The sequence below is a fragment of the Hyla sarda genome, chromosome 4 (genome assembly GCF_029499605.1).
Source record: "Hyla sarda isolate aHylSar1 chromosome 4, aHylSar1.hap1, whole genome shotgun sequence".
NCBI lineage: Eukaryota > Metazoa > Chordata > Amphibia > Anura > Hylidae > Hyla > Hyla sarda.
Window position 1 is genome coordinate 259,470,661 of NC_079192.1, and position 26,235 is coordinate 259,496,895.

The window sequence follows — 26,235 nt, forward strand, 5'->3', positions numbered from 1 at the left end:
GTCAATATACATACCATCTACACAAGATGGAATTGCTCTTGTTGTTCCTGCCACTTGTCCTGGAAAACATGAACACTTTACAGTCTGTGACCTTTCCTCTATCTTGTTCTTATTACAGCATCTGTGAAGAGCCACAACTTCGCATGTTCCAGTTTTAACATGCTGAGCTGAGGAAGCAAGAAAATAGATTTTTAGCCGATAATAATGCATTTAATAAACTGAATAATGTCTATAGTTACAGTGACTAATATTTTAAGAACATACATCCAAATATAAAAATGTATTCAATAAAAAAACATTAAACATTAGTGTATTAAGTCGTTATATGTCAATCACTCTCACTGTTCCCTTTAGGAGTTGTTATTATGCTTTTCTAGACTCCTGAATTTGAATCTGTGAAGCACAACTAGTGCAAAATGGCTGTTGTAGCCTAATTTCTTCTGTACCCCCTGCATGTCTCCCCCCTATTATGATGTGAGTATCGTTGATCAATAAAGATGTTATGAAGATCGGGTAAGTCACCGTCTTTTTACTCCTTTCTATTTATTTGATTCTTCAGTTATGTGTTGCTCTGCTCACAGTTAGTTCAGCACTATATTGTAACCCCTTTAGAACACAGCTATTTGGGGCTTTGAGGACACAGGGATTTTCTTTCGTCCTTTCATTAACACATTCTAAATGAGAGCTTATGATATTGCAAGGTGCGTTTTATTTGCTACATCACCATTTAGAGTTGATCTTATTTCTTTTTTTAAACCCAAATTTTTTTGTGGCGTTTAAAAAAGGTAAATGCCACAATTTGTTGGGGCTATATTTTTTGTTACAAATAGAAGGATGCAGCAGCACTCTTGGTCAAAAAATGGAGGCTCTTAGCACACTTTTTGATCAAAACGTGTCCCCCATCCACCACACGGAGGTGGCCTAACAGTCATTTCACTCACCTCTGCTGGGCATATGGCCTCTGACTGGGTGACATGCTGGATCCACTATCAATTTAAAAAAAACTCCTGTGAAAAAAAAAAAATTGCCAGCACAAGTACCTAATACACAGGTGCACGCTGCGGTGGCAAATACAGAGTATACAAAAAAGAAGGTTGCAGCAGCACTTTTGGTAAAAAAATGGAGGCTCTTAGCGCGCTTTTTGATCAAAACGTGTCCCCCATCCACCACGCAGAGGTGGCCTAATTTCAGATGGGACCCTAACACTCATTTCACTCACCTCTGCTGGGCATACAGCCTCTGACTGGGTGACATGATGGATATATTTTTTTGTTTTTTGCTTTTACAGCACTCATTATGTAGTATAAATGGCAGGTTAACTTTATTCACCAAGTTAGTGCAATTCTAGACATTATTTATTTATTTATGTATTCATGTATTTATTTACTTATGTAATGAATTAATTAATTGATGAATTAATTAATTGATCAATTGAAGGACTTATACGGGATTACATACAGGAATACATAGGGGATAATAGTATTATAAGTGATAGCCAGCATGGGTTTACTAAGGACAGAAGTTGTCAAACCAATCTAATTTGCTTTTATGAAGAGGTGAGTAGAAGCCTTGACAGAGGAATGGCTGTGGATATAGTGTTTCTGGATTTTGCCAAAGCGTTTGATACTGTCCCTCACAGACGTCTGACAGGTAAGTTAAGGTCCTTGGGCTTGGAAACTTTAGTTTGTAACTGGATTGAACACTGGCTCATGGATCGTACCCAGAGAGTGGTGGTCAATGATTCGTACTCTGATTGGTCCCCGGTTATTAGTGGTGTACCCCAAGGTTCTGTACTGGGCCTGCTGTTGTTTAATTTATTTATCAATGATATAGAGGATGGTATTAACAGCTCTGTTTCTATCTTTGCAGAGGACACCAAGCTTTGTAGCATGGTACAGTCTATAGAGGATGTGCATAAGTTACAAAATGACTTGGATAGACTAAGTGTCTGGGCATCCACTTGGCAAATGAGGTTCAATGTGGATAAATGTAAAGTTATGCATCTGGGTACTAATAACATGCATGCGTCGTATGTCTTGGGGGGATTAAACTGGCAGAGTCACTGGTAGAGAAGGATCTGGGTGTACTTGTAGATCACAGACTTCAGAATAGCATGCAATGTCAGGCTGCTGCTTCCAAAGCCAGCAGGATATTGTCATGTATCAAAAGAGGTATGGACTCAAGGGACAGGGACATAATACTCCCCCTTTATAAAGCATTGGTACGACCTCACCTGGAATATGCTGTTCAGTTTTGGTCGCCTGTTCATAAAAGGGACACTGTGGAGCTGGAAAGGGTGCAGAGACGTGCGACTAAACTAATATGGGGCATGGAACATTTTAGCTATGAGGAACGATTAAAGGAGTTACAATTGTTTAGTCTTGAGAAGAGACGTTTAAGGGGGGATATGATAAACGTATATAAGTATATAAATGGCCCATACAAAAAATATGGAGAAAAACTGTTCCAGGTTAAACCCCCCCAAAGGACGAGGGGGCACTCCCTCCGTCTGGAGAAGAAAAGGTTTAGTCTAAAGGGGCGACACGCCTTCTTTACCATAAGAACTGTGAATTTATGGAACAGTCTACCTCAGGAATTGGTCACAGCAGGAACAATTAACAGCTTTAAAACAGGATTAGATACATTCATGGAACAAAATAACATTAATGCTTATGAAGAATTATAAAACTACATCCCTTCCCCCTATCCCCTTAAACCCTTCCCTTCAATTCCCTGGTTGAACTTGATGGACGTATGTCTTTTTTCAACCAATACTAACTATGTAACTATGTAATTATTCATTTATTTATGTTTTAATACATTTATACAAGACACATAGGGGAAGATTTATCAGGCTGGTTTGTATATTGCCCATAGCAACTAATCATCCATTTTACCAAAACAATATGAGAGAGAGAGAGAGAGAGAGAGGGAGAGAGAGAGAGAGAGAGAGAGAGAGAGAGAGAGAGAGAGTAAAGTAAAAATATTTTGCCACTTTTTTGGTCAGGGTGTGGGTTAAATAATGTGATAATTTTATTATAAATACAGCTATACAAATGATGTGTTATTCTTCCTTTATATAGCATGATATAGCATTAAAGCAATTTTAGACATTAGTGTTCTATGCTTGGGACACCATTAAATAATTGGTGGGAATCCATCCCTAGGTAAACTATAAAGCATTAGTTCTTGCTGAAGAAATACAGTCCCCTTATTTAAATATTTAAGGGGATATTCCAACATTTTAAAATAATGCTTTAGTGCTGGGGTTGTAGAAAAAAAAAACTATACTTATCTGTTCTCGATCCCTCAGAGCTCCTGGTAAAGCTCCTGTTGCTTCAGTTTCCAGTCCTTTGCTGCTCCTGTCTTCTGCCTGCTTCAGAAATGAGAGCTTGGAGCAGGACCTGCCCACTCAGTCAATCCCTGGCCGCAGCAGTGTCTCACAGGGTTGAAAGCAGACTAAACAGGAGCCGCAGTGTGACCTGCCATAGTCTTTTTTTTTTTTTTCGGTCCCAGCACAATTATTTTAAAACACTGGAATACTGCTTTAACTCAGCATCACTTTTTTTTCCATCCAGATGAACTGTATATGGTAGCTAAGATACAGCTCACCTCCATTAAACTAAATAGGCCTGGTGTTCAATATCAAACACAGCCTCAAGCACAGATATTCCATAGCCCATATATTTGGCTGGTTGGAGTCCTGAGAGTTAGAGCAAATATTTATGTGTCATTAATGTTAAATCCTGCAATATGTGTCTTAGTAAATATAGTAATGCAAAGTACAGGATGGGATTAGCTATACAGATTTCAATTCCTTGACTAATGTACTAAAGCATCTGTTGTGCATAAGGTGATAGCTACAGGTATTTAATGCATCATCTGCTTTTACAGGCCTCACTTCGGAAGCTCTGTAACTTTGTAAATACACTACATTACTTGTGCTGTTCCTGAAACATAGGCTGACATTTATCATTGTCTTTAGACAGTTTTTTGTGTCTAGAAAAGGCGCAAAACAGGCGCAAGCAGGGTTTATTTGCACCTTTTTTGCGCCTTTTGGTTTACACATTTCTGCTGATTTTGAGTTGCAATCCACAGATTTTGGCAATACACATGATATAGAAGGGTTTTATGAACTGTGCCTTTTTGTGAAAAGGCGCAAAAAAGGCGCAAAGCCACTGAAAAGTCTCTAAAACTACACCAGCCCAGACTTAGCTTTTTGGTGTATGTGAAGACAGAAATTTCAGAAAATGTGACCTGCACAAAACTTATCAAATGCTCTGCGACCATTTAATACATTTGGTGCTCCTACACATTACCAGCACACAAAAAAGGTGTAGGACAATGCTTCATCATGCCTACAATGAGAAATGCCGGCCATAGTCTTTTATATAGTCCAGAGCTTACTGCACACCTGTAAGAATGGAATTTACTAGAGCAAACACTGTACAGACAATGAACCACCAAGGAACGTTGGGAAATTGCAGCTCAGCAGCTTGCAGAAAAGGAATTGTTACACAGACTATGGTTCAGTACAAGATACATCATGCAATGTGTTTGTAAAGTTACTGCACTGTTTATGTTGCTCAATCTTATGTAAAATGTACATAAACATAGACATATAGGCAGCATAAAGGACTCATACGTTGGACTATTCACATGTGTATAAGCTCTTAGCACGCACCAAAGTATGAAGATAACCCTCAGTCTTACTTTTAAAGGGATACTACGGTGGAAAACTTTTTTTTTTTTAAATCAACTGGTACCAGAAAGTTAAACAGATTTGTAAATTAAATCTTAATCCTTCCAGTACTTATCAGCAGCTGTATACTACAGAGGAAGTTCTTTTTCTATTTGAATTTTCTGTCTGACCACCTCTGTCCATGTCAGGAACTGTCCAGAGCAGGATAGGTTTGCTATGGGAATTTGCTCCTGCTCTGGACAGTTCCTGACATGGACAGAGGTGGTCAGACAGAAAAAGAACTTCCTCTGGAGCATACAGCAGCTGAAAAGTACTGGAAGGATTAGGATTTTTTAATAGAAGTAATTTACAAATTTAACAATAGTGTCAAGAGGGACTTGGCACCACCTAATACTTGCACTAGGATAAAACAATCTATCCGGATATAGCAGTCTGCTAGGTCTATCTGTGTCTTCCCTTGCAACAGCTGGAGGGACTTCAGTGGTGCTCAACATGTAAGGCAAGTCCATACAAAGTGTAAGCAATGAAGAAACATGAAAACGGAGCAACTCACCACACTGACCCTGGTGTTCTATGCAAGTGGTTCTTTTATTCCAAAGCTTCAACCATGGAAGACAGGCAGGGGAGAGTGAGAGCGGGACGCGGGGGTATCCACGCGGTGACGGTACCATTTGGCACCTAAGTGCTTCGTCAGACCGGGATAGTGAGATCACAGGAAGGAGAGTGCTTTAAAACAGGTAAGTTCTGATGACGCCGCAGGTAAACTGCAGGCCATTGGTTCTTTACTTGGATACAAAAATATATGATAAAGCATATTATACAAACATTAAAAGCAGCTTCCTATCATGCGAATCATGAGTACTATGTAACTAATTATTACAAGAGTGCACCATATTCTTGTTTCTCATTAAAGGAGTACTCCGGTGCACACTTTTTTCATGTTATCCCGTCCGGGCTGCAAAATAAAAGAAAACACACTTTATCTTACCTGCCAACGAGCCCCCGGAGCTCCGGTACAGGTGTTCGGTCCCCGGGCTGTATTCTTCTTACTTCCTGTTAGCCCGGCACATCACACGGAGCTTCAGCCTATCACCGGCCACAGCGATGTCCCGCCTCGGCCGGTGATAGGCTGAGGCTCCATGTGACGTGCCGGGCTAACCGGAAGTAAGAAGAATACAGCCCAGGGACGGGATAACATGAAAAAAGTGTGCACCGGAGTACTCCTTTAAGTCTTAGCGGACCGGTGGCATCCGTCCGGATGATCAACCTGGCTTCACTTCTTAGGAGTTGTTGGTGCCTGTTCACACCTCTAGGGGCGTTTTCTACCCGTTCTATTCCGGCAAATTTAATTTCATCAGGGCGATAAGACGAGGTGCCCCAACTCCAGTGATGAATGATTTCAGGTATTCCCTCACTCTGTGATAGAGGGGCCGAATAGTCTTTCCCACGTAATATCGTCCACATGTGCACACCAGGCAATAAACCACATAATTTGTCTTGCAGGTAAAAAATAGTTTCAACTTAATATCATGCCCACCTAGCTTAATTCTATTACCTTTAAGGTTATTTTTACATTGCTTGCAGGAACCGCAAGCAAAGTTTCCTATAGGACGAGAATCTGTTAACCAGTTAGTATTAGATTTTTTAAACTTTTTCTTTTTGTTATAGAAATCTTGAATAGTTATGTTTCTTCTATGTGTTATTATGGGATTCAGTTCTGTCAAGGATTTGAGGTCCTCATCCTGCTGTAACATAAACCAAGGTTTGCGAATTGATTGCTTTATTATTTCGCTCATATTAGTATTTTTAAAGGTGAAAGTAAATCTGTCATTGCCTGTATTATTTTTTTGTCATTTTAAAAGAGAATGTCTTGGGATTTTGTCCACAGTCCTTCTAGCATATTCAAGTACCTTATCAGGGTATCCCCTCTTTTTCAGCCTATCTTGCAGGGCGTCTGCTTGTACCTTGTATTTATCGGGGTCATTATTAATTCTTTTCAGTCTTATAAACTGACTTTTAGGGATCCCATTTTTTGTATGTGTGGGAAGGGAAGAGGCATAGTGCAATATTGAATTTCTGGACGTGGATTTTCTAAATCCGGACGTGACGATACAATCGTTGATAATGTCTATTTGTATATCCAGAAATTCAAGAGACTTGTTACCAAAAGTATAGGTGAAAGTCATATTCATGTCATTTTCATGATTAAGATGCTGTACGAATACATCAAACTGTGCCTCTGTCCCATCACACACCACGAAAATATCGTCAACGTAAAGCAAGAAAAGTTTAATATTCTTTACATAGGGGTTACTGGTGGTAAATACATACTTGGCTTCCAACAGGGCGAGATAAATATTCGCAAAGGAACAAGAGATGGGCGTACCAATGGCTGTTCCAAGCCTTTGTTTGAACCACTGTTCGCCATGTTGGAAACAGTTATTATTTAAAATGAATGAAGTGGATTCCGTGACAAACTCTATAAAGGCTGGGGATTTATCTGAGGTAGTTACAAACTGACGGAGAGCTTGCACACCCGCACTCTGAGGAATGCGGGTGTACAGGCTCTCTACGTCAATCGAAGCCAAGGTGTAATTATTCTGCCAATGGAAGGTATCAAGGGCTGAAATAAGTTCTCCAGTATCTTTTAGATAAGAGGGAATGTGAGGAAGAAGTGGGGATATAAGCCAATCCACGTAACCGGACAGGTAGGAAGTGGGAGACCCTATTCCGGCCACCATGGGTCGCCCAGGGGGGGGGGGGTGTTACAGTTTTATGGGTTTTTGGCAGGATATACTATTTAGGTTTAGATGGAGTTCCTGGTAGGAGTTTTTCTGCAGTTTTTTTCTGTTAGAATATTGAGATTAACATATTTATGTAATAATGTACGCAGATTATCTATGATTTTGTGAGCAGGATCGCTTTTTAACTTTTCATAGCTCAGCTTCGGAATCATAATCCTTTTTATACCACAGGACAACAGAGCCTCCTTTGTCAGCTCGGGACAGAACTATGTCTTCTCTTTCGGCTAACATACTTAGGGCTTCTTTCTCTCTTTTAGAGATATTATGTATAACAGGGGGGTAAATTAGAGAATTAACATCTTGACATACTGCTCTGTGGAATAAGTCCACAGAGCTGCCCGGGAAGACGGGTGCATTGAAATGAGAGGGGTTACCCCCACGAAAGAGGTCCTCCTCCCCCATGTCAATGTGAACCATCTCTGTCTCTTCCTCGGTTAACGACAGTAAAGTATGTATAACATTTTCATCTTGCGTAGAATGTCCTGAGACCACTCTAAACCCTATGGGGCCTATCGTACATTTAGTTTCCCCCTCTTTTTTCATAACGTTGCCTGGTTTTTTACCACTTTTATTTTGTATAGCGAAAATTTAGCCATATCTACTTCAAATTCAAAATACTCGAATTGTTCCTGCAAACAAAAATTTAACCCTTTATTCAACACTAGTGTCAGGTCGTCACTTAACACCATGTCCGTGAGATTGACTATTATATTTTCATTTTCTAGTGTCTCCACGTTACTGTCTTTCTCTTTACAGCTTTTCTTCTTTCGTCTTCTGCCCCCTCTCCTAGTGCGTCGCCTAAAGGGGGTCTCTGTATAGCCATGCTCTGATCCCCAGCAGTCGCCTCATCGGATAAGCTGGATTCAGACTCCGTAGTAAGGTAGTCACTTTTTTGGGAATTTGTTTTTTTCTTTTGTTGGTTGTAATTTTTCCTTCTGTTGGTATAAGGTTTTTCTTCTGATGCATTCTTCTGTGGACATCCTTTATTCCTTGTAAATTGTTGATGGGATAGGCCCCATAGGGTTTAGAGTGGTGTCAGGACATTCTACGCAAGATGAAAATGTTATACATACTTTACTGTCGTTAACCAAGGAAGAGACAGAGATGGTTCACATTGACATGGGGGAGGAGGACCTCTTTCGTGGGGGCAACCCCTCTCATTTCAATCCACCCGTCTTCCCGGGCAGCTCTGTGGACTTATTCCACAGAGCAGTATGTCAAGACGTTAAATCTCTAATTTACCCCCCTGTTATACATAATATCTCTAAAAGAGAGAAAGAAGCCTAAAGTATGTTAGCCGAAAGAGAAGACATAGTTCTGTCTCCATTGTCCTGTGGTACAAAAAGGATTATGATTCCGAAGCTGAGCTTCAGCTCGGAAACATAACTGTATATGAGAAGTTAAAAAGCGATCCTACTTACAAAATCATAGATAATCTGCATACATTATTACATAAATATGTTAATCTCAATGTTCTAACAGAAAAAACAGCAGACAAACTACTACCAGAAACTCCATCAAAACCTAAATGGTATATCCTGCCAAAAACCCATAAAACTGTAACACCCCCCTGGACGACCCATAGTGGCCGGAATAGGGTCTCCCACTTCCTACCTGTCCGGTTACGTTAATTGGCTTATATCCCCACTTCTTCCTCACATTCCATCTTATCTAGAAGATACTGGAGAACTTATTTCAGCCCTGGATACCTTCCATTGGCAGAATAATTACACCTTGGCTTCGATTGACGTAGAGAGCCTGAGTGCGGGTGTGCAGTTTCTAACTACCTCAGATAAATCCCCAGCCTTTATAGAGTTTGTCACGGAATCCACTTCATTCATTTTAAATAATGACTGTTTCCAACATGGCGAACAGTGGTTCAAACAAAGGCTTGGAACAGCCATGAGTACGCCCTGTTGGAAGCCAAGTATGTATTTACCACCAGTAACCCCTATGTAAAGAATATTAAACTTTTCTTGCGTTACGTTGACGATATTTTCGTGGTGTGGGATGGGACAGAGGCACAGTTTGATGTATTCGTACAGCATCTTAATCATGAAAATGACATGAATATGACTTTCACCTATACTTTTGGTAACAAGTCTCTTGAATTTCTGGATATACAAATAGACATTATCAACGATTGTATCGTCACGTCCGGATTTAGAAAATCCACGTCCAGAAATTCAATATTGCACTATGCCTCTTCCCTTCCCACACATACAAAAAATGGGATCCCTAAAAGTCAGTTTATAAGACTGAAAAGAATTAATAATGACCCCGATAAATACAAGGTACAAGCAGACGCCCTGCAAGGTAGGCTGAAAAAGAGGGGATACCCTGATAAGGTACTTGAAGATGCTAGAATGACTGTGGACAAAATCACCAGGAGATTCTCTTTTAAAATCACGAAAAAATAATACAGGCAATGACAGGTTTACTTTCACCTTTAAAAATACTAATATGAACGAAATAATAAAGCAATCTATTTACAAACATTGGTTTATGTTACAGCAGGATGAGGACCTCAAATCCTTGACAGAACTGAATCCCATAATAACACATAGAAGAAACATAACTATTCAAGATTTCTATAACAAAAAGAAAACGTTTAAAATATCTAATACTAACTGGTTAACAGATTCTCGTCCTATAGGAAACTTTGCTTGCGGCTCCTGCAAGCAATGTAAAAATAACCTTAAAGGTAATAGAATTAAGCTAGGTGGGCATGATATTAAGTTGAAACAATTTTTTACCTGCAAGACAAATTACGTGGTTTATTGCCTGGTGTGCACATGTGGACGATATTACGTGGGAAAGACTATTTGGCCCCTCTATCACAGAGTGAGGAAACACCTGAAATCATTCATCACTGGAGTTGGGGCACCTCGTCTTATCGCCCACATGCGCTCACATCATAACAGTAACCCCGATGAAATTAAATTTTCCGGAATAGAACGGGTAGAAAACGCCCCTAGAGGTGTGAACAGGCATCAACAACGCCTAAGAACTGAAGCCAGGTGGATCATCCGGACAGATGCCACCGGTCCGCTAGGACTTAATGAGAAACAAGAATATGGTGCACTCTTGTAATAATTAGTTACATAGTACTCATGATTAGCATGATAGGAAGCTGCTTTTAATATTTGTATAATAAGTTTTAACATACATTTTTGTATCCAAGTAACGAACCAATGACCTGCAGGTTACCTGCGGCGTCATCAGAACTTACCTGTTGTAAAGCACTCCCCTTCCTGTGATCTCACTATCCCAGTCTGACGAAGCGCTTAGGCGCCAATCGGTCCCGTCACCGAGTGGATACCCCCGCGTCCCGCTCTCACTCTCCCCTGCCTGTCTTCCATGGTTGAAGCTTTGAAATAAAAGAACCACTTGCATAGAACACCTGGGTCAGTGTGGTGAGTTGCTCCGTTTTCATGTTTCTTCATTGCTTACACTTTATAATTTACAAATCTGTATAACTTTCTGGCACCAGTTGATTTAAAAAAAAAATTTCCACTGGAGTAACCCTTTAAATCATTCACTTACATATTTTAAAGAAAATCTGTGACAGATAATGATCTATTGTTTAGGTTTGTATTATATCTCATAAATGTTTATAATATGTAAATCTTACATTTATTTTTAAATTTTATATCGCTAACTACATTATAACAAAGTTCTAGACTTCCAGTTCTGGCGCAGGCATGTGAGGAGCGCTGAGCTGGAGCTCCCGCACCATACCGAGTATAGGAAGAGTCCATTACCTGCCCACCCAGCTGCCTGAGGTTCCTGAGACCCTGGGAGGAGCGGAGGTCAAGGTATTGCTGTGCCACCAGCTGTGGGAACAGCAGCATTCAGTGGAGACCGTGAGCCCTGCTGGACAAGGCCGCTATCTTCCCCTGGCCAGCAGAGCGCAGTGGAGACAGTTACAGTGTGCCTGCCTGCACCAGCCAGGTACAACGCAGCGCAGCTCTAGGGGATCACTCCAGCACGCCCAGAATAAGGCAGCCCCGGGACTGGTAAGGGGCTGCCATTCTGCTCTGCCCCACATCGGCCACACTGCATAGAGGACCGGGCACTCTCTTCTTGGGCCAGGGTCGGGTGCCACACTTACACCCGTCGCCATAGCTGCTTGGGTGCAATGCAGGGCGGATTAGTACAATCCTGTACAAGCAGTGAGGACACAGGACCCCTTCATAATACCTCTCCCTGGCACAGGGGTGCTCTCTAACCTTCCTGTCTGAGCCCCCATGGACCATTACCTATGTAAAGGGGCCACATGTGTGCGGGCCCCAACAGTGGCACCTCCCTCTACAACCACTCCAATGTCAGATCCTGTGCCTATCCCAATGACTTCCAAGAGCACACAGCCACAACAGGTTGCCATGGATGTTGCCAACAGCCAGCCACTGTTGACACCTGAGGATGAAGCTCAGGCGCCACCAGCACCCCTTCAACTCCTCCTCCCCCCCCCCTTAGTAGGGGCCCCGGAGATCACCTTCACTTCCCCCATGGATATTCAGATATTGGGGGCAACCTTAGTTAAACTGATTACTCCTGCTATACATTCCCCCCTTTTTTTGACACAGACAGGACTAATTCACTCTTGGCCTCATTTGCACCCGGATGGTCTTGAGTACACGCAATTCTCACATGCACATGGCTCTTGGTCTCGCATTGATCATTTCCTGGTTAGTCTGCTGTTATGCCCTCGTTTGGGAGTGGTGGACATACGGCAACTGGTCCTTTCGGACCATGAACCAGTGACTCCAAAGCTCCTGCCCTCATGTCCCAAGGTTTCTGATTTCTTGTGACGGTTTCTGTCTTATCTCACGAAAGATGAATCTTTCCTGAGCTTTCTCAGGGGTTGGTGGCTGGAATTCCAGAAGGACAGCGCATGTAATGTAGACAATCTCTCCCTTTACTGGGAAACAGCAAAAGTAGTGCTTCAGGGTAAGATTATGTCTTATAGAAACACAGTTAAACAGAAAACCATGGAAGATCATGCTAAGGAGAGTGCTACTTTAGCGGAAGCGTATTCCCATTTCCTAGAATCTCCCACTGCAGAACATAAACTCAAATGTCAGGAAGCAAAGTCTTCATATGAGCTATGGTTGGATAGGAAGGATATAATCTATCAGTCTCACTTAGAGGCTGATTTATTTTGGCAGGGCAACAAGGCGGGATGTCTACTAACGCGTATAGTGAAAGGATAACACGGACCTGCTCATGTTCTAGCATTGTGCGACCCAGCGGGAAACATTACACATGACCCATGTTCCAGCTCGATTCCTAGAGGGATTTCCCTTGCCGTCCCTATCTGATGAACAGCATCAGGAACTCAATGCAGATGTGATGTTGGAGGAGGTAGCGAATGGTAACCCTGACGAGTTTTACAAATCCCTTGTAATTCAGGTGTGACCCCCCTTAAGTGCATATTTTAATGAAGTATTACACACAGGCGTATTATCGCCAGCTGCAAAATTGGCTTACATAAAAGTAGTCCCCAAACCTGGAAAAGACCCCTTGGAGCCTAGTTCCTATCTCCCATCTCTCTGATCAACCAGGATGTGAAGTTACTTTCTAAGATCCCGGCTGATCACCTGGCCAGGTTTTTACTCTGCCTTGTAGGTGGCCACCAGGTGGGATTCGTAAAGACCAGCTCGGCGGTCACACATATTAGGAAGGTACTGGCAGTGATGAATAGTGTTCGAGGCCAGTCTTGGACAGCCACCCAACCAGCTTTGCTGACTTTAGATGCTGAAAAGGCTTTTGACAATGTGTGTTGGGACTGGCTGAGATTGGTCTTGTTCAAATTTGGGATTGTGGGACGGTTTAGCTCCTTCATAGACGGCCTTTATGATGGTCTTACAGCTAGGGTGCATACGCCTGCTATCCTGTCCACCCCCCCTTACATTAGCGAAAGGCACACGCCAGGGTTGCCCCTTATTGTTCTTACTGTTCGATTTGGCAATTGAGCCTTTGGCTCGCTTTGTGATCTCTTCGGATATCTACAGGGGCACAGCTGTGGGTACCCAGGAGGTCAAATTACCCATGTTTGCTGATGACGTGCTTCTTTATCTTAGCAATCCCAGAGAGGCTGTCTCTAAAGTTCTTACCTTCTTATCATGGGAGTTTCACGGGTTATAGAGTTAATGCTGTTAAAAGTCTGCTTTTACCTGTGGGGGCGATTTCTCCAGGATGGCTTCCTGATGTGAATGCTTTGGGTGCGCAAGTTGCCTCTTCCTTTATTACTTATTTGGGCATTCGCATTGGAAGGACTCCTGACACGCTTTATTCACTCAACTGTGCACCGCTTTTTTGGCATATGTTGGCTAAACTGAAGCGCTGGGAGAACTTACCCCTGTCTTTTTTGGGTAGATGCCATCTTGTCAAAATGATCAGTTTCCCTCAGTTACTACATCCTTTGCAAACACTCCCGCTCGCACTCCAACACTCTGATGTTAGACGCCTCAACACTGCCTTTCAACGATTCCTGTGGCAAGGCAAGCACCCGTGCATAGCTCTGCAGAAACTTATGCTTAGTAAAGTGGAGGGAGGGGGGAATTTCCCAAATATCAGGGGCTATAATTTGGCATGTATTTTTCGCCACATGCTTGATTGGCTGCATGACTCCAATTACTTTTCCAACCTACAGGCGTTAGCTGCCCCTTGGTCTCTGCGGGCCTTGCTACACACTTCATATGCTAAACTTCCGGCAGGGAACAAGGGATCAGCGCTCCTATGTGATACAATAGTGGCTTGGAAGGAGGAGCGGAAGGTCTTCGGCCTCCCATTCCTTTTATCCAAACGTATGCCTTTGTTCGACCATCCGGAATTCCCGCAGGGTAGATGCTCACCTTGGCTGAGACTGTGGATTTCTAAAGGGTTTCTGATGGTGGGGCTGATCCACAGTGACAACTGGCTTACACCGGCAGAGATGCTTCACAAGTTTGATCTTCCCCTGTCACACGCTCTCTATGCCATTCAGGTCCATGCCTTTTGCTCTTCTAGACTACGTGACCTGTCGAGGGAAGTCCCCACCCACATGATGGATGAAATCATAGGTAGTGAACCACAGCGATGATCAATATCCGACCTATGAGCAGTCTTCCGTAACCTTTTTCTAAAATTTGACCCCATGACTGTGTTCTGCACATGGGAGCAGTGGACTGGAGACCCTGACATCACTGACATAATCCTAAGTGGGTGGACAGCTGTACGGAAAAAAGTTATCAATGAGAGGTGGAGAGAGATTTATTTCAAAGTAGCCCACGCAGCTTTATTCGGTTTTAACATGTTGCCTTCTTCTTCCTTCCTGGATAGAATCATCCACTGCCCAAAGTGCAAGGCACCGCTCACAAACATGCATCATGGGGTGTGGGAGTGCCCTTACACAGTTGACTACTGGCACCTCATACAGTTGTTTATATGGGACCATTAGAGGGTGCGGGTCCCTTTTACACCACAGTCATTATTATTTCACCAATTACGTCCACCGGAGGGAGGAGAGGTGGGGGAAGAAAGGTTCCCACAGTTTAGTCATGTAATCCTTTTAGTGGCACTACGCTGCTTTTTCGCCAAATGGTTGGAACATGTCACTCCAGATTTGCCAATGCTGATAGCCCAATTTAAATCCTTTTTGGAGATTGACAGATTGGATGCCAAACGACACACTGATTCAGGCACCAAACGCTTTTTCCAGAAATGGAAATCCTTTATTGTTATTCACTTTGACTCTCAGGGGATCGCTGAAATTGTACGACCATTCAGATACACCTCTTGGTATAGTGTGGAATCTCTGAGAGGTTCCCTAGGTGCTCTACGTTTACCAGATACGTAATACAGTCTACATATTCCTAATTGACCGTGGCTGTTCTTCAATTGGATCCCCTGGGAGTCAGAGGATCGGCTGCTAGAACCGACTGTGGCTTCCTGTGTGGGGAGCCGAGCTTGATACTCACTTGTCAAATGTGGGGCCTGGAAGGCAATATCATGTTTCCTTCTCTTCATTGACCATGTGCATGTTTCTCCGAATGCTTATCCTGTGACGATCATGGCCACTGCCTTTTCAAACACCGCCTCTTGTCTTACATGGATGTTAAGCGACTGCTTTATTATTGAGGGAGGGGGAGGGGAATTTCTTGTTACTGTATTTGTCCCATTGATTGTTACGAATGAAGGTGTGTTTTGCACCATTTACACCATCAGCATTGTCATGGTATTTACATTTATGCTCATGGATCTTGCCTTTCTGTATTATTTTGCTTAATGTTTATAGAAAACTGCTTAACCTCTTAAGGACCACAGGTTTTTCAGTTTGTGCCCTTTCGTTTTTTCCTCCTCACCTTTTAATAATCATAACCCTTTAACTTTTTCACCTAAAAATCCATATGATGGCTTATTTTTTGCGCCACCAATTCTACTTTGCAGTGACATCAGTCATTTTAATAAAAAAAATCTATAGCGAAACGGAAAAAAAAAATCATTGTGCGATGAAATTGAAGAAAACATTTTTATTTTTTATTTTGGGGGCTTCCGTTTCTATGCAGTACATTTTACAGTAAAAATGACACCTAATCTTTATTCTGTAGGTCCATACAATTAAAATGACACCCTACTTATATAGGTTTGATTTTGTCGTACTTCTGGAAAAAATCATAACTACATGCAGGAAAATGTATACGTTTAAAATGGTCATCTTCTGACCCCTATAACTTTTTTATTTTTCTGCGTATGGGGCGGTAAGAGGGCTAATTTTTTGCGCCGTGATCTGAAGTTTTTATCGGTACCATTGTTGTATTGATTTATTCATTTTTTCATAATATAAAAAGTGACCAAAAATAAGCTTTTTTTGGACTTTGGAACTTTTTTGAGCATAGACCATTGACCCTGCAGTTTAATTAATGATACTTTTTAATAGTTCGGACATTTACGCACGCGGCAATACCACATATGTTTATATTTATTTTTATTTACATGCTTGTTTGTTTTTTAAAGGGAAAAGGGGGGTTATTTGGACTTTTATTAGGGAAAGGGTTAAATCACATTTATTAACTTTTTTTAACACTTTTTTTTTTTTTGCAATGTTATAGCCCCAGTTGCCAGCACTGTTCACTGCAAAGCCATAGCTTTGCTGCCTTGATCAGTGTTATCGGCGGTCGATTGCTCAAACCTGAATCTCAGGCTTGGAGCTATCAATCGCCGATCGGATGCGCCGGGGGAAGGCGAGTGACCGGGACACTGCGGTGGTCCCGATCAGCCCCAATGAGCAGCCGGGAAGGTTTTACTTTTGTTTTAGATGCGGCGTTCAACTTTGAAGGCCGAGTCTAAAGGGTTAATAGCGTGTGGCACCGCTATCGCTGCCGCGTGCTATTAGCCCCGGGTCCCGGCTTCAGTTACATGCCGGAACCGACCCGATATGACACTGCGTGGCCGCGCATTATATCGCGGTAGCCGGCCACGGACGTAAATATAAAGTCTGTGGTCATTAACCCCTTAACGACGAAGGACGTATATTTATGTCCTCCGCCGGCTCCCGCGATATGCCGTCATATTGGGTCAGTCCCGGCGGCCATCAATGGCCAGGACTCGTGGCTAATACAGGGCATCACCGATCGCGGTGATGCCCTGTATTAACCCTTCAGATGCGTCTGAAGCGAAAGTGAAACTATCCTGGCTGTTCAGTCGGGCTGTTCGGGACCGCCGCGGTGAAATCGCGGCGTCCCGAACAGCTTCCAGGACACCGGGAGGGACTTTACCTGCCTCCTCGGTGTCCGATCGGCAAATGACTGCTCCGTGCCTGAGATCCAAGCAGGAGCAGTCAAGCGCCGATAACACTGATCACAGGCGGGTTAATACACCCCAGTGATCTGTGTAAAAGTTCAGTGTATGTAATGTTATAGGCCCCAATGGGAGCTATAACAATGCAAAAAAAAGTAAAAAAAAAAGTGTTAATAAAGATCATTTAACCCCTTCCCTAATAAAAGTTTGAATCATTCTCCCCCTTTTCCCATTAAAAAAAATTAAACAGTGTAAATAAAAATAAACATATGTGGTATCGCCGCATGCGTAAATGTCCGATCTATAAAAATATATTGTTAATTAAACCGCACGGTCAATAACGTACACGTGAAAAAATTTCAAATTCCAAAAAAGCTTATTTTTGGTCACTTTTTATACCATTAAAAATGAATAAAAAGTTATCAAAAAGTCACATCAAAACAAAAATGATACTGATAAAAACTTGAGATCACGGTGCAAAAAATGAGCCCTCATACCGCCCTGTACGAGGAAAAATAAAAAAGTTATAGGGGTCAGAAAAGGAAATTTTTAAACGTATACATTTTCCTGCATGTAGTTATAATTTTTTCCAGAAGTACGACAAAGTTAAACCTATATAAATAGGGTACCATTTTAACTGTATGGACCTACAGAATAATGATAAGGTGTCATTTTTATCGAAATATGTACTGCTTAGAAACGGAAGCCCTTAAAATTTACAAAATGAGTTTTTTCTTCGATTTTGTCGCACTATGATTTTTATTTCCATTTCGCCAAGGATTTTTGGGCAAAATGACTAATGTCACTGCAAAGTAGAATTCATGTTGCAAAAAATAAGCCATAATATGGATTTTTAGGTGAAAAATTGAAAGGGTTATGATTTTTAAAAGGTAAGGAGGAAAAAGCGAAAATGCAAAAACTGAAAAACCCTGCGTCCTTAAAGGGTTAAGGGGTTAATAAAAATATATTTTAAAAAAAAGGTTCTGAACTACAGTCTCCACAGAGCCTTATAACAGGTTCAGTAGAGACTTCTTTTCAGTCATCTCTTCATCCTCCTCCTTGTATCATTACAGGCAGGAATACAATGACAGGTAGGACCTCTGTTATAAAGCTGCAGGCAGATAACTCAGGATCCAGAGCTAACAATAGGTGACAAAGACTCCTCACTGCACAGGGACCTCTGCATATGTCACAAAGCATGACCAGAACAGTCACTCATAATCAATAAGTCACTGTATGACTCTTTTTTTCTTGTTCATGTGCCTGTTTTAAAGCAAATCTCTGCAGCTACTATGGTAGTAGCTCAGGCAAGATGGCTTGTCCCTATCGTAAAAAATTAATAAAAAATAAATAAACCATCATATAATAAAAGTAAATGTGTAATTAGAATATAATAAATTGGGCAAAGAGGCAGAGTTTTACTAAAACTGTATAATTCTTAGACATTGTAAACTAAAAATGCACCAGATTTATCATTGTGGCTTAGGAAGTTTGATGACTTTGTCATATTTGTAGACTGTATAATCTAAGTTAAGATCAACTATTAGTTGGCTTAAACAATGCCAGAATCTTTTGCCGGAATCCTGGTACATATTCTGGACCATATTCTTGCATCTTATACCACACCCTATTTTACTGCAGCCACAAACTCCTCTGATACCATGCCCCTTTAAAAAAAAGTGTCTAAGATTCAATAAAAGTGTGGCATATGTCATAAAAGACAGTTTTTTTGGGAACAAATTATGCTAAAATTCTGGCACATTTTCAGTAGTAAATATGCCCCAATGCTATAGGCCAAGGTTATTATGTGGATATGGTTGATATAGGATATGGTGTATGTATGTTATCTTTGTCACATAAAGATTAATTATGTCTGTTATCTATGTCACACAAAGATGTGTATGTATGTTATCTGTGTCACTACACATTATGAAAAATAATGAAGGCAATTATTATCAGCCTATTCAAGAAGTACGAGAGGCACTTAAAATAAATAAATCTAGGGCATGTGAATAGTGAATGCAGCAAAGGTTACAGCTGTTTTGCACACCTCTCACACCTCTCTTAAAGGTAGAGATATCCTTTATGACGCAGGAAGAGAATGGTATTGATATAAAATATATAAAATCAAAAACACAAATAAAACTTTAGCTGAAAATATACTACAAATCACTAAATAAACACTTTCAGATATACCCTATTGTTTAGACTGTCCTGAAGATCCATTTAGCTTTACTTTGCAATAATACTTTAGGTTGATCTACTCCCTCTCTTGCATCTATCTTTTCAATTCCTGAAAAGCATAACCCCTTAAAGGGGTACTCCGGCCCTAAGACATCTTATCCCCTATCCAAAGGATAGGGGATAAGATGCCTGACTGAGGGGTCCCACTGCTGGGGACCCCGCAATCTTTCATGCAGCACCCCACTATCATCAGCCTCCAGAGCAAACATCGCTCCGGGTCTGATGAATCACAATCACGTGGCAGGAGTATCGTGACGTTACAGCTCCACCCCCGTGTGACATCACGCTCTGCCCCTTCAATGCCACCATGCCCCCTCTCATAGGCTTGAATTAAGGGGCAGAATGTGACGTCACACGGGGCGGAACCGTGAGATCACGATATTTCGGCCCCTTAAACATGATTTATCAGACCTGGAGCGATGATTGCATCGGAGGCTGTTGATGCTGCATGAAAGTGGTGCTGGGGTGCTGCATGAAAGACTGTGGTGGTCCCCAGCAGCAGGACCTCGCTATCAGGCATCTTATCCCCTATCCTTTGGATAGGGGATAAGATGTCTTAGGGCCGGAGTACCCCTTTAATGTTATTTCCCTGTACCTTCCTCATATGTGCTATAAAAAGAGGTGAACCTTTTCCTGATCTAATTGAATTTATATATTTTCTAAAATGCATGTCCTGTGAACATGCTGAACTTATATTACAGATGTGTTCACATGTGCAAGACCTGGAGTAGTTTTACATCAGACAAAGCCATGTACTTGAATTAAAGAGCTACCTATTGTAAGGCGTTTATCAGGCAACAAAAACTGACACTAAAAGCAAGAACCACATTTATGATTGCCTATGGGACTATAATTTCTGAGCCAGTTTTTAGATTATTTTTTAAGGTGAATCTATTATTCACCAAAGAGTCACTCGTGTTTTTACATTAAGGCAATCAAAGGAGGATAAATACATATTTCAGCAAGTTTGGAGTCAATTGAATTTGTCTTTTAATTTTTTCATGTGGTTTTCATGCAACACAGTGTATACATTAATATCACCGAGTTGACGACACGCTTCCTTGATTCAGTATTCTGTTAATATAATGACTATGTTGCCCCCCCTATCTGATCTTTTAATGAAGATTTTTATCATAGCAGCAATATCCTATACATGATAGCAGACCAAATCACAGGTTAAAAATGAAATGGAAAAAAATATTGTGAAACAATGTAACGGTGCCAAAGAAAAACAGAAACATCTTTGGACAATATTGGCCACTTTAAGACATAACGATTAATTTTGAGCAGTTCCCAATGTTTAATGAACTTCTGCCAGCGAAGTAAAATTGTTAAAACAAAATCTGGACAAAAAAGAATAATGCCACTTATTTATTCATTAACTTACGGAGAAATTGCCAATGCTGGCCATAATTCCCAGATGGAAAAGCCAGGTATGTCTTTGAGCAAGCTGGTTACTCCTTAATCGTTGTCCCTGCTGCTTAATTAACCTATTTTAGACAGAATTAGAGCTGCTACACAGGGCTCATGTTGGCATAATGTGTTGTCAGTGTCACTAACAGAGCTAATAACTAGGATCTTGAGAGCACCACATGATGCTTTATATGTGCATTGCCAAGATGGAACATCAGCTAGTCCTGAAAATTTTACATGCTATCCATCTGTGTGTAGCCCTATGCCCTTTGCGCTACAAAGGAGAACATTTACATAATACTATTCAACCTGCAAAATGTATATGTAGCAGTTTATAAATGAACATTAAACCTTTAATAAAGGAAAAAAAAACAGTATGTTGTTGAAAATTAGTGAGGGTCCGAGTTGCCAGACTCTGGGTGATCTGAATGATGAGTAACAGCAGTAAACTTTAAAACATCAACTAAGATCACAATAAGTGAACTGTACATTAATAATAAAAAACTAACATTCTTTAATACCTAGCTTTAACATACTGTTAACTCACTTTAGCTAAGAGAGGTTTACCACTTGTAATATGGAAGCAAGAAGTTTGTTTTTTATGATGTGTACACATATTGTGATCTTAGTCAGAAAAAAAGTATTAAAGTGTTACTATCATTAAAATTTATGTATGGTATGTTGCGCAGACATGTAAAAAGTTAGGGTCATTTTGGGTGCTCACCCTCCAATAGCTAGTTATAGCCAGGTTAACTGCCTTGGTTAGTGCATTTCACTCTCTGGCTGGCCGCCCAATCCAATTGATGCATTCCATAGACTATAATAGAGTGCATCAGCCAGATCAGGTGGTCGGCCAGCAAGTGGAGTGTCACAGCAGGTCTGAGGACTTACCTCTAATCTTTTAACATGTCTTCAGCCAACTAATCTCAGGCAATCTGATATTTTTTTTCTATGTTCTCACTGATTTGATCATCTATCATAAATGTCTATTCTGGATAAATATTAATAATTTTGCTTAAAACACTAACACTGTCCAATGATATGCTTCCGTGGTGTAAAAATGCATTGAAGAATTTCATTTTAATGGAAAACTGTCACATGTTCACTCCTCCACTAACCACAGGTACTGACGGATAGTGCGGGGAATGGTGATTCATATGATCCCTACCTTGCCTGGATCCGTCCAGCCGTTCGTCTGCAATCTTAGTTTTTCTATGTATGCAAATGTGGCTGTAACTGGCACAGGTGAGGTTTTCAGGAGCCTAGTGGCACTGTGACGTCAGCGCCGACCGCTTATAAATATTCATCCCCCCTCCCACTGGCTCTTCCTCTCCCCGCCGCTCCTAACTGGTCTTCACTGCGCATGTTCCGCTTCCTGACATGCGCAGGGAAGACAACAATCCGGGAAAGGTAGGGATCATATGAATCAGCATCCCCCACACTATCCGTCAGTACCTGTGGTTAGTGTGGGAGGGAACATGTGACAGTTTTCCTTTAAAGCTGAGATCATGGAAACACACATTCAGACACACAGTCCTACTAGGGTAGTAAAATTCCAGTCAGACATAGGGGAGAATTTATTATAATGAGTGTTTCATATGCTAGTCATAAACAAAATCCTGTTGTCTTCCAGTTCATTCAAATTATAAATAGGAGCCTCATTATAAATCAGGCGCTGCAGCAACTGCCTTTTGAAACAATGCTAGACCCAAGCTAGCTTAGATTTCCACCACAATTTATTCTAGCTCTCTAGTGTAATCTATAGCATATCTGCATGCTTAGAATGCCACACCCATTACTGTCCACTGCATACTTAGCCCTACCCATTTGGCAAGGCAACATAAAGTAAAAAATAATTGCAAAAATTGCAATATTTTGATGCATGAAGCCAAACTTACTGCATTCATAAACCCCTACCCAATGATCTATTACAAACTAAATAAAGAGAACACCATGGATACACAATCTTGCAGTTGGGAGCACCACACATAACATGTGGCATATAGAAAACAGGTAACCCATGATGTAGTTCTACTACCACTCAAAAAATAGAGTTTCAAAATCATCTGTGCTTATAGAGACAATATATGCCCTAGTCACGGTCTGGAAGCATGAAGAGTGCGAGACCGTTGATGCTTGGTATTGACCCTTCAGATACCAAAATCAAAGTTGATTGCAGCATCTAAAAGGTTGAAAAAAATGGTTGCCGGTTAACTCAGTTGGCTGATCAGGACCTCTGCACTGATCAACTGACAAGAAAGCTGAATGGTCCCCTACCTGCCTTCTTACACAGGGGTGTGGAAATTTTGTCCAAGGGACTAAAATGAAGCCCAATCTACTTTTCCCTCATGAAAATCCACTTGTCCTGGTACAAAATAATTTTAATCAAAATTGTAAGTACATTAAGGGTTTTCTCTTTTTTCGCCATTCACCTTGGGGTCAAACTTATACATTATTTGAATACTTTAGGTCAGCCTGATTATACTAATACCAAATATTTTTTCCTTAAAAAAAAAAAATTCTGGACCCTTATAACATTTTTATTTTTCCGTATACTGGGCTGTATAAGGGCTCAATTTTTGGGCAGTAATCTGCTGTATGTATCGGTACCATTTTGATATTGACTGGATTTTTTGAACACTTTTTACTTCATTTTCTCTTGGCTATGATGTCATAAACATAGCAAAAAACACAATTATGTGATTTTTTTTTTTTTATGTTAACGCCATAGACTGTACGGGATATAAAATGTTATTTTTTAATAATTCAGACAATTATGCAGGCCAAAATACCAAATATGTTTATTTTTATCATGTTTACATATTTTTATATGGAAAATGGGAAAAGGGGGGTGATATAAACTTTTAATATGGAAGGGGTTAATAGGTGTTTTTTAAAACTTTTTTATTAAACTTTTTTTAATACACTTTATTAGGAAGAATCATTAGATTTCTTATACAGATCAATGCAGTTATATTGAACTCCATTGTTCTGTGTTCATTTGGTTGAGCCTGCTCAAAGCAGCTCAATCAAATGCAGATCTATGGGTGCAGCCATGAATGCAAAGGTAAGCACTCCGGCTACCTCAGCAGTGTATCGCCCCCCTTCAATCATGCTGCGTAGGGGCGATCCATCCCACTAGACCACCAGGAATGGTTATAAGAAACCTTTAGACTCCGCTGTCAATTTTGACAGCGGTGATTTCAAAGGTTAAAAGCCGGCCGCGGCGAGGGCCGCATGCCTGGCTATTAGCGGCGGCCCCCTGCATCTGAAATCTGCCGGGGCCCATCGGGTATGGAGCTGGTTTGAGTCATGATCTCGCTCCATACACCTTGAGCGCCGGTGTGAGGTGCAGACTTGCTTCCCATGCAAGTCTGCGCCTGCTCCTCCCGTCAGTCTGCACCTCAAACCGGCGTTATAAAAAAAAAGTCAGTCCGGCCCTGCAAGCCCGATACAGGGCTAAATGTATGAACAATTCACCTGCCCGGCGCCCGGAACTACATGTCCCGAGCGTCAGGCGATTGGATTTCCACATCCCTGTTACCCTAGGATCCCTCCTCCAGATAGAAAGGTAGCCTCAACAGCCTGCTTAATCAGAGAGCCCATAACACTGATCAATGATGTGCTATGGCATTACATTGAACAGTTTTGGCAATTCAAAGATTACATGTAATAGTCCCCTATGAGGCCTAATGAAAGTCTAAATCACACTCCTTTTCCATTTTTCAAATAAAATAATGCACACAAAAATGAACATATTTGGTTTTTCTGCATGCAGAAATGTCCAAACTATTAAAATACAATGTTAATGAAACCCCATTGTGAATGGCATAACTGAATAAAAATAACGAAAAGTACAGAATTGCAGATTTTTGGTCACTTCATATACCAGAAAAAAATTATAAAAATTGCTCAAAAAGTCCCATCTAAACAAAAAATTATACTGATAAAAACTACAGATCAATAAGCCCTTGTACAGCCACCTATACAGAAAATAAAAGAATTATAGGGGTCAAAAGAGAACAATTTAAACCCCTTAAGGACGCAGGGCGTACAGGTACGCCCTGACGTCCTGGTACTTAAGAACTCAGCGCATACCTGTACATCATGAGTCCTACTAATGGAGTTTAAACCGTTCCCATGAGTGGAGAACGGGTTAAACCACATGGATCCCGGTTGCCGGGAGCCAAGGCTAATGCCAGACACCGCCGATCAGGCTGATGCCCAGCATTAACCCTTTAGACGCCGCGATCATAGTTGATTGAGGCGTCTAAAGTGAAAGTAAAACTATCCCGGCAGCTCGGAGGAACTGATTGGGACTATTGTGATGTCCCTATCAGCTCACTGGACGACAGGAGGGTCCTCACCTGCCTCCTGGTTGTCTGATCGGCGATCTACTGCTCCATAACAATTGAAAAGATTGAACATTTTTTTTAACATTCAAATTGAAGGTTTCAAAGAGATGAACCTAAAAAGTTTTATTTAATGTGCCAGCAGCATGAGGAGACTACATAGCAGCACAGTGACACAGCCTGGAGGTGGCAGCAGCATGAGGAGACCATAATCTGGCAGAATGACACAGCCTGGAGTTGGCGGCAGGAAGAGGAGACCATATAGTGGCAGAATGAGACAGCCTGGAGGTGGCATCAGCAGCATCAGGAGTCCTGAAAGTTACCCGGTGAAAGAGTGGGGCGGTGGGTGGCAATACTAGTACCCGGTGATGAAGGTGGGTGAAAAAAGGAGAACTTGGCATCAGATGTGTGGCATCAGGTGAGTGGCAGGATCAGAATAGTAGCTGAGGCAGGTAGGCAGAAGAAAATTGTCTCTTTTGTAAAAGTGTTAGTGTGCACAAGTAAGTATTGAGGAAATACATTACGTAAAACTTAACCTTTAACAATATTCTTAGAATAAAATATATGTACCCAAAATGTTTATTTTTATTTCACAAAAGGAAAGGTGTTCAAAATACACCATGTGCCACCTACATCCCCAAGTATTGATGTGATGCAAAGACCTCTAAAAGGTGGAAGGGAACAATGTATGGTCCACTCTTGCACTATTAATTCCCTTCTTGGCAAGTGTTACTCGCCCTAAAAAGGAGAGGCCCCACACAGGAACCTCTACCTATTTCCACCTAAAATCCCTGGGAAATGGCAGTGTTTGTAGGTGGAAATAGGGAGAGGTTTCTATGTGGGACCACCCTTTTTAGGGCAAGTAACACCTGCCAAGAAGGGAATTAATAATGCAAAAGTAGATTATACAGGGGAAGTTTTTACCCCCACTTGTTAC

General features: G+C 41.3%; 1 protein-coding gene across 6 annotated transcripts in view; it reads right to left on the minus strand.

The window, feature by feature from the left end:
• Positions 1-26,235, minus strand: part of TAFA2 (TAFA chemokine like family member 2) — a 250,654-nt gene that overhangs the window by 23,622 nt on the left and 200,797 nt on the right. For all 6 annotated transcript variants that reach the window (XM_056574034.1, XM_056574030.1, XM_056574033.1 and 3 more), the window contains one exon: positions 15-167. In XM_056574034.1, coding sequence (XP_056430009.1) covers positions 15-167 — 153 coding nt within the window. The remainder of the gene's footprint in view (positions 1-14; positions 168-26,235) is intronic.